The sequence below is a fragment of the Mustelus asterias genome, chromosome 17, assembly GCF_964213995.1.
Source record: "Mustelus asterias chromosome 17, sMusAst1.hap1.1, whole genome shotgun sequence".
NCBI classification, from domain to species: domain Eukaryota; kingdom Metazoa; phylum Chordata; class Chondrichthyes; order Carcharhiniformes; family Triakidae; genus Mustelus; species Mustelus asterias.
Genome location: NC_135817.1, coordinates 72,881,551 through 72,900,236, shown reverse-complemented (window position 1 = coordinate 72,900,236; position 18,686 = coordinate 72,881,551). Strand labels below are relative to the sequence as shown.

General features: G+C 41.6%; 1 protein-coding gene across 2 annotated transcripts in view; it reads left to right on the top strand.

Moving 5' to 3' along the window:
• The window catches only part of cd247 (CD247 molecule), a 151,873-nt gene extending 134,348 nt beyond the window's left edge, over nt 1-17,525 (top strand). Inside the window, exons 5-9 of one of the 2 annotated variants that reach the window (XM_078232973.1) lie at nt 3,036-3,077; nt 5,893-5,952; nt 7,440-7,475; nt 13,911-16,129; nt 17,192-17,525. In XM_078232973.1, the coding sequence (XP_078089099.1) occupies nt 3,036-3,077; nt 5,893-5,952; nt 7,440-7,475; nt 13,911-13,988 (216 nt within the window). In that variant the 3' untranslated portion in view covers nt 13,989-16,129; nt 17,192-17,525. The remainder of the gene's footprint in view (nt 1-3,035; nt 3,078-5,892; nt 5,953-7,439; nt 7,476-13,910; nt 16,130-17,191) is intronic. The other variant, XM_078232972.1, reaches the window with a different exon arrangement.
• Nucleotides 17,526-18,686: the final 1,161 nt, after the last annotated feature.

Here is an 18,686-nt window from a genome sequence, read left to right as displayed (position 1 = left end):
TATTTGTACCGAGATATACTTTGCCTATGTAGACAATATTTATCTATAAGTTCTCAGTGATTTTAGACCAGTTACTCCACTACAAGGGATATCATCACCCAGTTTTCAAAAATATCTATTTTCAATGAAAGGCACTGGGAAGCAATTGGGGACAGGAATCCTTGCCAAGGTTCAGAGGGAGAATAGACCAGAGTGAATGTGTGAGAGAGCGACAAGCAGTTGATGATCGCACTGACAGTTCTCGATAAAAAGATTGAGTGTTGAAGGCCAGAGAAAGGGATCCAGATGAATCAGAGAGGCTGAACAGTTGTTGTGGAGGCAAAGGCAGCAGGAGAAGACTCCAGCCTTTGTACTGAACGTGCATTCATTGAGGTGGGCTGAACAACGATGAAGCGGGGGATGGATTGTTCAAAATATCAGGTGGCAAGGTCAGAGGAGATTGTGAAGATTGGCAAGGGATGAAATTGGAAATGGAGGCGAGGTCAGTTATAAGTAAAGGACAATGGATCTGGAAATAGGATACCTGGCAAGATTTACTGACATTCAGGATTCTTGTCGCTGAAAGGTAGAAAAGCAGATTTCTGTTCCGTGCCAGTAGAGATTAATGATAATACAGAAAATGCAAATTGAAAAATTTATTTCCTCTGATGTGTTCCAGTTGACAAGTCCAAAAGATATATGTGAAAATCAATTTTAAAATATTGGTACAGATGACAAATGGGGCCAATCTCACAGTTTCTTCCTTTCAGCCATCTTTTCAATTTCAGTTCCTTTCATTGGTGAATTCTTGAGTATTTCAGTGTTGAACTGCAAGAGTATGTCAAGAGTGGAAAATTTATAAAAAAACAGACATTATACACAAAAAAATCAATACTAAGTGGTGCACGCCCGGCCCCCACCTAACCACAAACCACAGTAGGGGGGAGTGTACGTCACATACATCTGGGTAAGGCAAGTAACTATAGTAACAATGACCTGGATTTTAGCCCGAGGTTGAGCTGCTGGGGGCGTGTGTACTGGAGGGGATGGGTTAGGGAGCAGTTCTAAAGAAGGGGAAACCAAGAAGAATGGATTTCCTGAATATATTGCAGAACACCATTACTAGAATCCTTTAACTGAGATTCATGCTCGGAAGCAGCCAGGTTGATAGGCCCGAGGCCTTTCCAGCAGAAAGTCTCCTGCGCAGGGCTGAAGAGCAGTGGTTGTATTGGGCAGGCCTGAGTGTTTTTTATTGGGGGAGGGAGTTATGGTGGTTTTGATGGTCTCATTGGTAGGCAGGGTGCACACAGATGGTGGGGATTGGGGGAAAGAGTACTGGATTAATTTATTGTGCCTGGAAGAAACGCTACTGCTCTTCTTGACCCACAAGCAACGCTATGAAGTCACTTAAAATTTATTTATTTGTCACAAGTAAGGTTTATATTAACACTGCAATGAAGTTACTGTGAAATTCCCCTGGTTGCCACACTCCGGTGCCTGTTCGGGTCAATGCACCCTAACCAGCACGTCTTTCAGAATGTGGGAGGAAACCGGAGCACCCACAGGAAACCTACGCAGACAGTGACCCAAGCCGGGAATCGAACCCGGGTCCCTGGCACTGTGAGGCAGCAGTGTTAACCACTGTGCCACTGTGCCAACCATGGATTCAGCCCCTCTCACCTTATTTGAGCTTCTGAGATTCCTGAAGCCTGGGAAACCTATCAGCCGTTGATAGATTGATTGGTAAAGTAAAGGCACATCGCTTCATTATAATATTTAAATTACCAACCTGTTTCCCGTGAGTGGGTTGGTCGCTTGCCTGGACATTGGCTACTCCAATTCCTGTTCCAGATTTTTCTTTTTATAAAAGAAAAAGGATTATGTTGTCCCAATGCTACAAAATAGTCAATTTTTACCTACAGCAGTCCTTTAACCCAAAGCATTGCTCACCATGTCTCAAGGAGAGGGGAAGGAGAGAAGAAGAATATTCTTTTCATAAGAACTAGGAGCAGGAGTAGGCCATCTGGTCCCTCGAGCCTGCTCTGCCATTTATTAAGATCATGGCTGATCTTTTTGTGGACTCAGCTCCACTTACCCGCCTGCTCACCATAACCCTTAATTCCTTCACTGTTCAAAAATCTATCTATCTTTGCCTTAAAAACATTCAACAAGGTAGCCTCACTGGGCAGGGAATTCCACAGATTCACAACCCTTTGGGTGAAGACGTTCCTCCTCAACTCAGTCCTAAACCTGCCCCCCCTTATTTTGGGGCTATGTCCCCTCGTTCTAGTTTCACCTGCCAGTGGAAACAACTTTCCTGCTTCTATCTTATCTATTCCCTTCATAATCTTTTATGTTTCTATAAGATCCTCCCTCCTTCTTCTAAATTCCAATAAGTATAGTCTGAGTTTCGAGTCAGCTTGAGCAGAAACGAATGTAATCTCAAGATGTGGAAAGTTATAGCTAAAGTTGAGGACAACTTCAGTTAAACAGGAAGCGAATAACAAGCACCAAGTTCTCTTTCATTAATCATGAATGATCTGAAATGTCAAACACTTGATTGTGGCTGACTTTGACTTCTGAGTCAATGCAGCATATTGGCCGATTGCCCTTAATTATAGGAAAGATGTGGCTGCCATTGTTAGGCCGTTGTGAGCTGCAATGAGCCAAAAGGGCACCCTGATGCAGTTCACAGTAGTAAGACAGGCCAATATCGGACTGTCCTAGTTGGCAGCAATGTAAATGCAGGAGTTGGTCATTAATGCAGAGGGTGGATCTTAGAATGGGACAAAATTACAAGCTTAACTTTGCTGGGCACTTTTTGGTTCTATCACCCCCATGTGCACACTACGACCATTTCCAACCAAAAATAGCACATTGCAGTCCGAGAATCCTGTGTGCACATTCAAAGGGACCTGCTACTGGAATGATGCAAGTACTGTGGTACCCCTTATGGTAGCCAGGGAGTCGACTGCCTCATTTGCTGCATGTATTGTATCAACTTTGTAAAACATTGCTGGTAAATATATAACATTTATTGTTTTTTTAAAAATCAGAACCAAAGAAAAGATGCTGCTGCTCCGAATGACACCTATTCCGTAAGTAGTTTATAATGTGGGAAATTACTATGCATGCTGCAGAATCTTTATTGTCCATATAGCCCTTTCATCATTGTATCTTTCCCTCTCAGTTAAGTGATATTAATAATAGCACGCACACTTTGAACTGTTAGTATTTAGCTGGCACTAAGTTGAAGCATCCGCCATGGAATTTGACTGGCTTGTAATGACCATGTTCTGCTGAATTGTGAATAACATGAGAAGCAGCAGAAGCTGCTAGCTAGAAATAGACCAAAGGACCATAAGACGTTGGAGCAGAATTAGGCCACTCGGCCCATCGAGTCTGCTCCGCCATTCAATCATGGCTGATACTTTTCTCATCCCCGTTCTCCTGCCTTTTCCCCATAACTCCTGATCCCCTTATTAATCAAGAACCTATCTATCTCCGTCTTAAAGACACTCAATGACCTGGCCTCCACAGCCTGCTGCGGCAAAGAGTTCCACAGATTCACCACTCTCTGGCTGAAGAAATTCCTCCTCATCTCTGTTTTAAAGGATCGTTTCTTTAGTCTGAAGTTGTGCCCTCTGGTTCTAGTTTTTCCTACTAGTGGAAACATCCTCTCCACGTCCACTCTATCCAGGCCTCGCAGTATCTTGTAAGTTTCAATAAGATCCCCCCTCATCCTTCTAAACTCCAATGAATACAGACCCAGAGTCCTCAACCGTTCCTCATATGACAAGCTGTTTATTCCAGGGATCATTCTTGTGAACCTCCTCTGGTCCCTTTCCAAGACCAGCACATACTTCCTTAGATATGGGGCCCAAAACTGTTCACAATACTCCAAATGGGGTCTGACCAAATGGTGTAAACCTAATCCCAAGTAGTGGCGGACATGTGCAGGATGTGACCAGACAGAGTATGTTTCAATTCTGATGTAAGTACAAAATATTTTGCAAGTTGTGGAATTTAGCTCAAATCTCATTCTGAGTGCCATAGGATGAGATAGAGGCTGGGAATTCTGGAAGTGCGGGGAATGTTGGTCCTACCGATTTGAATTTTTATTCTGTTTTCTGGCTGGCATCCAACTACATTGAGAGGTTGGCTGGCCCAGCAGGTGGGGAGGCATCAGGTGATAGACTACAACTGCGGAAGGGAGAAGCAGGAAGCAGTGGTCGTAATGGGGAATTAGAGTTCAAATGTGGTTTGGGAGGTTAATCACTGGGCAGGAAGCGGGTGAGCTTGGGGATGTTTTCCTGCTCTACATTCAGTGCTTATCTCTGATGGGACTGGTTGTTCTCACCTCTCTTTAACTACAGGGTTTTCGGAGTCCTGTGAAACCCACTCTACAGACATTAATGTTAAAATTTGAAACCTGCAGTCTTATTAGCATATCCACATGTCATTGAGGAACGGTTGAGTTCTCCGGGTCTGTACTCGTTGGAGTTTAGAAGGATGAGGGCGGATCTTATTGAAACTTATAGGATACTGCGAGACCTGGATAGAGTGGACGTGGAGATGATGTTTCCACTAGTAGGAAAGACTAGAACCAGAGGGCACAACCTCAGACTAAAGGGACGATCCTTTAAAACAGAGATGAGGAGGAATTTCTTCAGCCAGAGAGTGGTGAATCTGTGGAACTCTTTGCCGCAGCAGGCTGTGGAGGCCAGGTCATTGAGTGTCTTTAAGACGGAGATAGATAGGTTCTTGATTAATAAGGGGATCAGGGGTTATGAGGAAAAGGCAGGAGAATGGGGAATGAGAAAAAAATCAGCCATGATTGAATGGCGGAGCAGACTCGATGGGCCGAGTGGCCTAATTCTGCTCCTATATCTTATGGGTCTTAGATAGTGAACCACCTCTTGTCAGCTACCTGTGTCCCTGAATCCTTCGCTGTTGAAACTGCAAGTGGGCGTATTCGAGGCAGGATTGGATTGGGTAGATTTTTGAAATTTTAATCCATCTGCTCTGCTCCGAAAAGCCAGTCAGCCCGAGTGAGACCGGTAGCACAATTCCTCATCAGCTTTTAAGACAATCAGCTGTGCAAATCATCCACTAGGTGTCATAGATGAGTACAGCATATACCAGTGAATGCTCGGCCTTTTGGCTAAGATCAAGTGTAGTATCGGATCTGCACTTGGTTGAGGTCATTAGGTTACGCTGAGGCTTCATATGTTTCATATGAAGCAATTTTTTAAAGCGGCATCTCGGCCTTTTGGCTAAGATGCAAATGAGCTCAAGTCTTGGAGGAGGATCCTCCCCCTTCTCCAATCAGCTTGACTCATGTAGATCAGGCCCAGGACAGGGTGGTTTGGTCTCCCGTCCTGTCTTTCAGCCTGGATCTGAAATGTCTCAACTTGTTGAGACTCTGAATTGGATTTGGTTTGATTGAATTGGAAAAGTATAAAAAAAATATACCAGTGAATGTCTACATTGTAATTTTTTGATTATACGTGAGATTTTGTCGAGCAAAACCAACTTGTACTTGTTTAGCGCATCCCTTAATGACTGCCTTTTAAAAATTCTTTCATGGGATGTGGGTGTCGCTGGCTAGGCTAGTAGTTGCATTTATTGGCCATTACTGATTTAATTGACCTTACGAAAGTGGTGGTGAGCCGCCTTCTTGAATCACTGCAGTCCACAGGTACACCCACAGTGCTGTTAGGAAGGGAGTTCCAAGATTTTGACCCAATGTCAGCGAAGGAATGGCGTTACAGCTCAAGTCGGGATGGTGTGTAGCTTGGAGGGGAACTTCCACGTGGCAGTGTTCCAATGCATCTGCTGCCCTTGTCCTTCGAGGTAGAACCACATTGATTTGTAATTTAACGGAAAATTCAAAACTTATTTTGTTCACAGAAACTGAATCCCAAGAACAAAAGTGAACCTTATGGTGAACTCAAACCAACTCAACAGCAGGTATGATGAACATATATTGATTCATGCATAGCGATGATGGTAACTTCCTGTAAATAAATTATAAATGATACTTTCACTTGCACTCAGGATTTGTCCAATAGTCCTCCATGGTAAAAGCTATTTACCATGCCTAAGTCTGGATTTCTATCAATGCCTTTTGTATATATGTTAGAAAATAAATAAGTTGCCATCAAAACATAAGAACTTTTGGAGCTAAGAAGTTATTATAGTGAAAAGAAGATAGTTTTAGTTTGTTCAGTTTATCTCACCAACTGAATAAATATCACACATCTGAATGGTCTAAGTCTCCAGTACAAATGGCATAGAGATCACTGTCACCAGTGCAGATAGTGTAGATTTTGTATACCACTTCATTATTTATGCCACTATTAATTTTTCTCAGTCACTGCATGTTAGCAGATCTTTCAACACCAGGAAATTCCAGATAAGAGATCATAGAATCCCTACAATGCAGAAGAGGCCATTTAGCCCATCGAGTCTGCACCTGACAGAGCACCTTATCCAGCTCTCTCCCCTGCCTTATCCCTGTAACCCCACAAATTTCACATGGCTAATCCATCTAATCAACACATCTTGGGACACTAAGGGGCAATTTAGCATGGCTAATCCACCTAGCATGCACATCTTTGGACTGTGGGAGGAAACCGGAGCACCCAGAAAAAAACCCATGCAGACACGGGGAGAATGTGCAAACTCCACACAGACAGTGATCAGAATCCGGAATTGAACCTGGATCCCTGGAGCTGTGAGGCAGCAGTGCTAACCACTGTGCTGCCCCAAACAGGCTGTGTGTAACTGGCATTTTAAAACCTGGGGGGGAAAAAAACAGCATTGAGCAGAACTATCGAGGCCAGGGCCACAAATTATGCCTTCACGCACCAATAATTCTCAGCATTCTACTTGCTTTCTGTCACTGGAGAAAGGACTTATATTATTGATAGGATGCTTTCAAATTCACTGTGGATGCTGGGATAGAGGATGAGAGAAAGTGCAACTTAAAAGTTTGCATGCAGGCATGGTGTGGACTAAGAAATAAGAATATAGAATAAAAGAGAGAAAGAAAGAAAAGGGAACAAAAGTGTGGTGGATTCAAACCAATCAAAATGAAAATGGGCTGTTATCTGAAAAAGAATAATATGTAATGTTTACAGGGAGAAGGTGAGGGAATGGCACTATGTGAATTACTCATTCAAAAGGTTGATGCAGACATTATGGGCTGAATGGCCTTCTGCTGATACGGTTCTGTGAAAAACACAAAGGGCAAATTATCCAAGGACGTTTTCTGTGCCGCAGTTTGATTTTCTGGTACATTTCATACCATGCAATGCGTCACATGTAAGCAAAAGCTTTGGACAAGCTACCCTTAAAATGTGTTCACGTGAAATTTAGTGCAGAGATTTAGCCATGAAACTGATAAATATGTACTTTAGGAATAAACCGATTTGTATGTTTTTCTTCCTGAACAGAAACGGAGAGGCAAGGGAGGGAATGACATTTACCAGGTAGGAAAGAAATGAGTAGAATTGTTGTACTCTGAAGAAGACATACAAGTGATATGTAAGCCAGTAGCCTGCACCTTATGGAAACCTGTCCTAACTTGCACCGTGCCCCATTCACCCATCAGCCTTGTGCGACACTGGCTCCTAGTTGCGCAACATCTCAATTTTATCATTCTCATCTTCAAATGTCTCCATAACCTCCCAATCTCTTTAATCTCATTCAGCTGTAAAACTTCCTTTGATCTCTCTGTGCTTCTCCAACTCTGGCCTCTTATACATCCCTGGTTGTAATCATGCCATTGGCAATCTTGCTTTCAGCTGCCTATGCCCTATGTTCTGGAAATTCCTCCCCAAACTTCTGCACTTTTCTCGCTCTTTGTCCCAATGCCTTCTTCAGTAGTTGTGTCAAATTTTATTTAATTACGTTCCTGTGGAGTGCTTTGGAACATTTTACTAAGTTAAAGGCATTATATAAATGCAAATTGTTGTTGTAGGTAGCATATACACAAATCGTAGTAATGATTAATCACCTCAGAACCCTGAATGGAAATCTATTCCACAAGAACAGGAGTATGCCATTTAGTCTCCTATCCTATTCAATGAGACCATGGCTGATCTATGAGCTAACTCCAAATACCCACCTTTCTCTCTTATTTCTCAATATCTTTGACAAATCAAGTTTTAAAACTGAGATTGATAGATTTAACGTTTGATCTCACATTCATTACCTTTTGAGGAAGAGTTCTAAGCTTTAACCACCCTTTTGGCTCGATTTTATGGCCACCATTTGCTGTATCTGAAGTGGGGTGAGGGGGCAGGAGGGCGGCTTGTAAAATAAAGGCAGTGACCTTTCCACCCATCCCTGTCCTATCTCCCGTTTTACAGTGGGTGTGCAATCAGATTAGCCAGCGGCTCTCTAGTGTGGGATTTCCCCCGAGTTGGGGGTGGAAGTCCTACTCTGAAACAATCAAGGTTGCACTCGGTTTAATATCATTGAGGAACGGCTGGGATTTGGGTGGGTGGGCTGCTGATCGACTTTGATTGGGGGTGGAGGTTACAGCACCGTAAAATCCAGCCTTGTGTGCAGCAACAATTCCTAATTTCACTTCTGATTCAAGTCTAATTTTTAGACTATGTTCCCTCATCCTAGACTCCGGAACCAGCAGGTAACCTTTCAGTTCCCCTTAATATCTGGGAAATTTTATAAGTTCATAAGATATAAGAGCAGAATTAGGCCATTTGGCCCATCGAGTCTGCTCCACCATTCGATCATATGCTCCTCATCCCCATTTTCCTGCCTTCTCCCCATAACCCTTCAACCCATTACCAATTAAAAATCTGTCTAACTCCTCCTCAAATTTACTCACTGTCCCAGCATGATCATGTGACCCCTACAACTTCTAAATTCCAGTAAATAAAACTGATTTGTGTACCTGCTCCTTTGCAGTCCAGAATTCATTCGAGTAAATCTACACTGCACTCCCTGTGTGACCAATGCTCAGGATTGCTCACAGCACTTCAGCTATGGTCTAAGCAGGACTTTGCAATAGCTGAAACAAGACAAGTATCTCCTTTTATTCCAGTCCTCTGGATGTCAGCATTCTAATAGCCTTTATGATTAAAATATCATAAACAGGTCATTAAATGATGATCCATGTAGCTGGACTCCCAAGTCTCTTTGGACCTCCACTGTTTCTAGCTTTTCATTATTTAAATGTACCCTGTTCTATCCTTTTTAGGTCCTTATTGGATGACCTCACATTGCCTACTTTGAGATCTGTTTGCCATAGTTTCATTTAATTTATTATCTTTCTAATGTTACGTTTCCATCTACATCGGCTTAAAAAGCTGTCTGCCCATCTTCGTGGCAAATTTGGATATGTGACTTTCTATTGCATGATCTGAGTCATTAATGGTGAATAGTGGAGGTCCCAACACCATTAGTCACCTCCTGCAGCTTGGCCATTATCCCTACTCTCTGTCTCCTGCTCAGTCAATTTTCTAACCAATTCTATGAGCTACAACTTTAGCCAAGTCTCTTTGAGGGACTTAATCAAATGCCTTCTGGAAACACATACAACCTACTGTACATAGACATTCTCCTGTCCATCTCTTGTGGAGTCATAGAGGTTTACAACATGGAAACAGGCCCTTCAGCCCAACTTGTCCATGCTGCCCTTTTAAAAAAATATTTAATCAGATTCGTCAGGCATCACCCATTTTTCACATATCCATGCTGGTTCATTATGAGCTGCAAATTTTCAAGGTGGTCAGATCCCTACCTATCCTTAACTATGTATACTAGTAATTTCCCCAATATCAGATATTGGACTAACTAGTCTATATTTCACTGGTTTTCCTCTCACACACCTTTCTTAAAATAGTATCGACATGACATGCACAATTTTCCAACCTAAAGTAACATTTCCTAAATCAATTAAACTTTGGTATAATCTGCAATTTCCTCACTTACTTCCTTTAAAATCCTGGGATGGAAACCATTAGGACCAGGTCATTTGTCACTCTTGTTTTTCCAGGGTTTTTACAGCCCTCTGCTGATTTCAGTCGGGGGTGGGGGCCCTCATATGTTGGGTGGCTAGCCCACCACCTTATTGCCCACCCCCGAGCTGACCCCATCATACACTCGGTGAGCTGGTGCTGAAATTAGCACCCTGCCTGCCATATTTACATGATTAATTAAAGGTCAATTAGGCTTGTCAGCAGGCTTATTGACGGGGATAATTCACTGCCCACACCATAATACAGTTGACATGGGCAGATGGGCGGAAGTGTGCAGGCTGCTTTTTGTGGCTTGGATTTAAAAAATGGCAGGAGAGGGGGCACCTCGTTTAGGGGAGGGGGCGCGCCCTGTGTGTATCAGGAACATCTGCCCCTTCCTTCTTCACCGTCTGCCCTCCACAACTTGGCTGTCCGGGCTCTCAGGTCCAACCCTATCCTAAAAGCTCAGGATTTACTACTCCGCAGCAGCCACTACTCTCCTTATTGCTCCTTCCTGCAGTACTGGCAGCACCCACACTGAGCTCTGGATTGCCGGAGCCTTCGACCACAGTTTTGGGTGGCACTTCCTCCCAATGAGGGGCACTCTTAGCTTGTTTAGCCCATCTCCAGCATGTTATGGCTACATGGCGGGCTTTACAGTGTGTTGGCTACTAGTCAACCTTCCTTCCAAAGAGGATGCGAGTAGTCTGCCTTTCTGTAAAATGCAGCACATTATTTCCTTCTTTATTGTTAATTTGCTTACATTAAATTTGTTGAGTTTCTGATTCAATCTTGGTTGTTTTGGAATGAGTAATACGCTGAGCACTTCTTCCACTATCAGTATTGATGCAAAGTAATTATTGTTTCCATATTTTTATTGATAATGTCACTTATCAGTTTTCAAGGAACTTGCATTGCTCCAGACTATCTTTCTTCTAATGCAATTGCAAACCATTTTTGTGTTGATTTGGATTTCCATTGCAAGGTTGTTTTTATCATACTCTCCAAGTTTTTTCATCATTTGTTATTCTTTGTGTCTTTCCAATTGGACAGGATGTGTGCTTTGCATTTGCATGCTTTTCCTTTTAGTTTTATGTGGTCTCTTTATCTTTAGTTTTGTTGGCTGTTTTTATTTTTTTGCAGATAAAGCTCCTGCCTCTTAGGGCATAAACTGGTTCTGATTTATAAATTATTTTTGAACACCTCACACTCACCTGGTCATTTTACCTTTTTCAGATATACCCAGTTGACGTGGAGTCTCTGTTACATTCCATCGAAGTTACCTTACCCTTACCTAAATCTAGAATCTTAGTAACTATTCTGCTTTTCTCCCTTTCAAACACTATGCTGAACCCCATCATGTTATGACCTCTATTAGAAAAGTGTTCATGCACTATTAGGTTGTTAACTAAATGTGAATCAATATTAAATCTAATTTGAACTGCCCCCTTGTTAGTTCCAGTTCTTTGTTGCAGAAAGCTATCCAAGACACACAAGAAATTCACTACTTTTCGTGCTATTCTGTTTACCTAATCTATATGAGAGCTACGATCTCCCATTAAAACCTGTTAGTCTTAACAATACACTTGTTTAATGTCTGTATTTACACAATGAACAACTCCCACTGCAGTGGTAAATCCTTTTCAATTTCTTAATTCCATCCTGTCTCCGCCGCTTGCTTGCCACCCGATATATCCTCTTTTTATTGAGATGATTTCATCCTTGATCACTACGGCTACTCACCACGCTCCCCCCACCCCCCCCCCCCCCCCCCCCCGCCGACCCATTCCACTCCATTTTCCTCCCCCCCCCCCCCCCCCCCCCGCCGACCCATTCCACTCCATTTTCCCTGCCTTTCCCATAGTCCTTACAACTGGAAACTCTAAGTTAGAACTGTTTTGCATGTCTCATATACTCAAGTTGAACTTGCACCTGCAATTCACTCAATTTGCTCCATCTCATTGAATAAGGATGATTATTTGGGCCGCATGCTCCAACCTGTGCCTCTGCTCTCATGTTTTGTTTTATTCATATATTTGTCTCTCCTGATTGAAACAGTTTACATCTTTTAATTTCCCTCTTATCTGTAGTGCCTAAAACATAAATTTCTAAATTTACTCTACTCTTTTCACTTTTGGTTGGTTTTGAACTATTATTTATGCTACCCTTAACATCTTGCACAACCACCCAACCCCAGCATGCATTACTAGTTTAAAGTCCTTGCAACTGTCTAATTTATTCTTTGTTAGGACTCTGGCCCTAGACTGTTGCAAGTGGAACCCATCTCATTGCTCTCTTATTTTCTCAGTATTGGTGCCAGTGTCCCTGTCTCATACCAAACCTTAACTCAGGTGTTCACCTCCCTAATATGCTTGTCTTTATGCCAATTTGCTTGTTGCTTAGATAATAATCCAGGATTTATAACTCTGTACGGTCCTGTTCTTCAATTTAGCTCCTGGTATTCTCCAAACTTGGCTACTGTTCTGCATGTGTTGGTCCCAAACATGGATCACAATGATTAGATTCTTCCCCTCCCTCACCATACCCTTTTAAACCGAAGCAATTTGTCCCACACTGTTGATGCCAGGAAGACAATATACAATGTGGGACTCTCAATCTAACTTACAAAGTATGCCTTCTGTCTCCATAGTTATTGAATTCTCTACAACTACTGTATTACACTATCCCTCCTCCGGACAGCCACCTGCTGAAAAGTGCTACGGTCCACATTTTGGCTGTCTTTCTCACTCTTTTTAACTTCATTTTTGTCCGTAGTAATTAGATAATTCCTGTTCGATAGGATTAGTTTGTTATTTCTTGTTCCCTATTTCACCTTACTCAGCATTTTTTTTTTTACACCAACCCCATTCTGAATCGCTTCACTATGACCTTATGATTAAGGTGTGACCAAAGTCTGGAGCAAACTACACAGATATTGCTCCCTTCCCTGGTGTCAAGAGTGCCTCTAACTTGCAATCCGGCTCAATGACTTTTGAGCAGGAGATAAGAGATAGAGACGTCTACAAACTACCACAGACACACAGCGGCATGTTCTGCTATTTCTTGGTTTTGATTATTTGTATCCACTTTTTAGATTTTTTTTCTTTGCCTACAGACTACTGTGCATTAAACACTCAACACTGGACAAAGTCTTTAAATACTCACTGTCCAAAGCTAACATAATTGGGGCGGCACGGTAGCACAGTGGTTAGCACTGCTGCTTCACAGCTCCAGGGTCCCGGGTTCGATTCCCGGCTTGGGTCGCTGTCTGTGTGGAGTTTGCACATTCTCCTCGTGTCTGCGTGGGTTTCCTCCAGGTGCTCCGGTTCCTCCCACAGTCCAAAGATGTGCGGGTTAGGTTGATTGGCCCGGTTAAAAATTGCCCCTTAGAGTCCTGAGATGCGTAGGTTAGAGGGATTAGCAGGTAAATATGTGGGGGTAGGGCCTGGGTGGGATTGTGGTCGGTGCAGACTCGATGGGCCAAATGGCCTCCTTCTGCACTGTAGGGTTTCTATGATTCTATGAAACCAAGTATTGGAGACAATGGAGCAGCTTCTCTGTCTGCACCAAGTTCCCACTCGCACCGAATTTCTGACTTTCACACTTTACGCTTCATTTTTTATATAATCACTGTTCCAAAGCGATTTGAATGAGAACATTTGAAATCCCTCCCTGTATTGAGAATTAACAATAAAAACACCTTAAACAAAGTAATTTTCTGTAATCCTGTGCTCATGGTGGTCTGATATGCCTCCATAGGAATTGTCTGGTGGAAAATCAGGGCTGTTGACCTGTAGTATCTCCGAGCAACATTCTCTGCAAGCCTGAGTTTCCTACAGGGCATCAATGAACTATCCCTGCAGTGAAAAATAATTGAATAGAAAAGTATTTTATACTGATACACTCAATTAGCTAACAATTTAATGCAATTATTTGCAGGGACTGAGTACAGTTACACAAGACACATATGACGAACTTAAAATGCAGCCATTACCGCCTCCACCTCCGCGCCGCTGAGATTCTGTGATTGTTACTGCTACGCCAAGACAACCAACAATGGAAAGCCTTTCAGATTAACTCAATTTGACCAGGACAAAAAGTTATTGCTCAACTGAAAATTGTTTGCAAAATTACCTGCAAAATCATTTTTTTAAAATTTGCATTACCCCCCAAAAAATCACTGTAAATGAAAGATTCTACAGTAACTGTGCCAGCACCTGCAAGCTTATTTGCCTCTGTGGATTGTATTGTGTTGGTTGGGAAGCTTTTCAGATAACATGGAAAGATAGGCTAAGCCTACACAAATGTTTAGAAGTTATATTTTTGTTGGTATTTTGGCATAGGTCAAAACGAAATGCTGTGCTATACTGGAGCTGAAAATATTTAAAATAATGGAAACAGATATATCTAAATGGAAACAGGGCGTTTAAAAAGATAAATAAAGTGCAAAATGTAAAGAGATGGCATCAAAACCGAGTTAGGGCTTTCAATCCATTAATGAAAACTAGCTGAAATCCAATCTGAAGACATTTTGTCATGGTTGAGTGTTAAAACAATTATACAGATAAAGAACAATGTAAATACTATTATAAATGCAAAGTAACAAGATTTTTTCCAATTGTAAACATTTTTCTAGCTCGCAGTTGAATTCATTTACTTCAATGAGATTGTATAAGTTTCAGTGATATTGTCTGAGATAGGTTTTTAGATGTTACCTTGTATAGGGTCATTTTTCTTCTTGCAACAAAGTAAAGCACTTGGGTTGGGAGGTAAAACAATTTATCAAGAGTGCTCTACAGTTCAACTTGGCTAAATGCAAGATAGTGCTGAGCATTGTTCATTTTCTTTTAAACATTCAAAGTTCCTACTAAGTTTTTAGCCAGAACAAAAGCTTTAAATGTTAATTTTAATTCCATCCACTGTTCTAACATCTAGGCTTTGAACTTGGCTTGCAAAGTAACAAATATATCCGGACAACACATTTTAATGAATAAATATTCATTTAAATTTAGCTGATAAATTATCAGGAATACTTAAAAATTCAGAAAAATATGAATAAAGCTTTTGTAATCACCCAAGTGCTTTTCAGAGTTGTGCATTGGTATTTTCTGCCACTCATGGGCTCTTTGGCCAAGTTTTGTAGTTGCCCATATATTCAATACACGAAATGCAATGGTTACTTAGCTCACGTGTGAGTCATTTTTTAAAAACTCAACAAAGTTATGATGATCTGAACTACATTGCCTGAAAGGGCAATTCAAGCAGATTGATCGGTGATTTCCAAAGATATTTACTTGAAAAGTAAATTTTGCAAGGCTATGGGGAAAGAGCGGGGAAATGGAACTAATTGGATAGGTCTTTCAAAGAGTTGCTCCAGGATAGAATAGGTCGGGGTTGTTTGCTTCAGAACAGAGCAAGTTAAGAAGAGATTTAATTGAGGTGCATTATGAGGGTCCTAGCTACAGTGAATAGGAAGGACTTATTTCTCTCGGCAGAGAGGTCAATAACCAGGGGCATAGATTTAAAATAATTGATGGAAGGAATAAAACAGGGTTAAGGAAATTGTTTATCAGCAAGAGGGAGAGCGAGAAACTCACTGCCTGAAAAGGTGGTAGAGGCAGCAATCCTCATTGTATTTAAACAATACTTCAATATGCACTTTAAGTGCTGTGGCCTACAGACCAAGAAGTGGAAAGTGTGATTAGGCCGGATAGGTCTTTTTCAGTTGGTATCAAAATGATGGGCTGGAAGGCAGCCTTCTATGCTTTAGAGTTCAATTATTACAATTGTGACATTAAGGATTAAGATTAATTTACTAATCCAGCTTCAGTTTTTTGCTTCAGGATAACATTTCCATAATAAGTAACTGACTCAACTACAGCTACCACTAATTACTTTAATGCTCGGTTATAGACTTTCTTTTTGTTTTTCCATTCAGAAAATAAAGAACTGGTTGTTTTTAAAGCAGCTTCCTTTATTTACTAATAATTGCAGCAATCAGACCATGTCAATCGTATTCTTACCGTTGTGTTTTCAATACTCAGTAAAAAGATCTTTGAAAAGCCACATGTCCATGAACAAATCAAAGATTTATTCATTATTAAATGAATGCATGGGCAGATCAAAAAATGATGTGGAGATGCCGGCGTTGGACTGGGGTAAACACAGTAAGGAGTCTAACAACACCAGGTTAAAGTCCAACAGGTTTATTTGGTAGCAAATGCCACTAGCTTTCGGAGCGCTGCTCCTTCGTCAGGTGAGTGGGAGATCTGCTCATAAACAGCAAACAGGGCATATAAAGACACAAACTCAATTTACAGAATAACGAATAATGATTGGAATGCGAGTCTTTACAGCTAATCAAGTCTTAAAGGTACAGACAATGTGAGTGGAGAGAGCATTAGCACAGGTTAAAGAGATGTGTATTGTCTCCAGACAGGACAGCCAGTGAGACTTTGCAAGTCCAGGCAAGTTGTGGGGGTTACAGATAGTGTGACATGAACCCAAGATCCCGGTTGAGGCCGTCCTCATGTGTGCGGAACCTGGCTATCAGTCTCTGCTCAGCGTACCCATCCACCAGGTACACGGTACATACTCTTGCAACTTGGCCAACATTGTCTACCTGATACGCTGCAGGAAAGGATGTCCCAAGGCATGGTACATTGGGGAAACCATGCAGACGCTACGACAACGGATGAATGAACACCGCTCGACAATCACCAGGCAAGACTGTTCTCTTCCTGTTGGGGAGCACTTCAGCGGTCACGGGCATTCGGCCTCTGATATTCAGGTAAGCATTCTCCAGGGCGGCCTTCATGACACACAACAGCACAGAGTCGCTGAGCAGAGACTGATAGCCAGGTTCCGCACACATGAGGACGGCCTCAACCGGGATCTTGGGTTCATGTCACACTATCTGTAACCCCCACAACTTGCCTGGACTTGCAAAGTCTCACTGGCTGTCCTGTCTGGAGACAATACACATCTCTTTAACCTGTGCTAATACTCTCTCCACTCACATTGTCTGTACCTTTAAGACTTGATTAGCTGTAAAGACTCGCATTCCAATCATTATTCATTATTCTGTAAATTGAGTTTGTGCCTTTATATGCCCTGTTTGCTGTTTATGAGCAGATCTCCCACTCACCTGACGAAGGAGCAACGCTCCGAAAGCTAGTGGCGTCCTACCAAATAAACCTGTTGGACTTTGGTGTTGTTAGACTCCTTACCAGGTCAAAAAAGGCAGAGTAACATGTTTATTGTTTGGAAATGGACAATCTGAACATCTATAAATGGTGAAATTGAACAGGACATTTTCATTCCTAGGAAACGTAACACCCCATCTAATTGCTACAATTTGAACAAGAACTCTGGGATGCTAACTTATTTTAAATGTGGGCTTAACTGCTGTGAGATATGATTCATTTCTTGCTTTACTTTGCAGTTCCTTAAAGGAAATTTTAGTCATTTGTTAATTTCACAGTTCTATGTATTTAAGGTGTTTTATCTGTAATGTCTGTCAACTTTTTTGTATTAAAAAAGGGTAGCTATCAAGATTGATTTGAATATTAATAATCCTTTGATTCTTTAGTCCTAAGGTCAGTTTCACCTAGAAGATCCTTTTTAGTGAAGCCCTACTGTTGTTGCAATTAGTTGGCATAATTACTTCAAACTCATTTCAAGTTTTAGAAGGGTTAGAGTAACAAAATGCTTCATGGTAAATTGACTGTGAGCTAAGAAAGCATTGTATCCAGAATGTTTATTATAAATAGATGTATTTACACTGAATAACAAATTGTGACACAGGCAAGATTTAAACAATATATTCCTGACATCTTTGAATAATCAGGATTATGGTCTGCTTCTAAACACCTTCCTGCGAGAGTGAGAAGGGAAACAGGCAGTTGGCATAAATAATCCCTCCTTGTAACGCAGCCACCAAAAGCTGACCAGTTCGTTTGCTCCATCAAGTTGTGGTGAGTATCAAGTGTCCTGCAACAGCATAAAATATAACTATGAAACAGGATGAGCACCAGGCCTTCACAACATTATTAAATGAATACAAGTGAAGAGGACACTTAATAGAGTCCACCTCAGCCATACGGTGTTAACATTATTTCAATTTCACAGCTCTACATTCAAGGCTTTTTTCCTGCCTGGTTGATGCTCTGTAACTACAAAGCTGAATAAGAAATATTTTTGTTCAGAGCTTTCAACTCACTGGAGGAAGCTCTGGGCCCATCCACATCTGACAACCTGCTCTGAAAACTCTGTTCACTTTTTGACAGCTGTGACAAATTGCAGCACAGCAGCTGAGACCAGCTGCAGCATTCTAAAGCAAGCCACGACATCCTGAATCAAATAACCCACAACATTCACAAAAAAGAACAGTCCTACCTCCCAATGCTAACGGATAGTTCAGTTAAAAAATTTCAGGGTCTGAATGCGGACCTGCCTCTTCATCTAACTAATCAGTTCTTCCTTGGGCCATATCTAATCTGTCTGTATAGCAAGTTCTGTTGAAATCTATCTATTATTTTTTGTGATATAGCAGCCCACCTTCAGTGACAGAGATCATAATAAAGAAAATGTTTTATAATGGGGTTTATATATCGGGGTGACTATTTGTCATCATCATTATCAATCCCTTGAAGCAAGAATGATGTCTGCTAGACTTCATGATTTGTGCGTCCTCAGGTGACTCTGCAGGCCAAT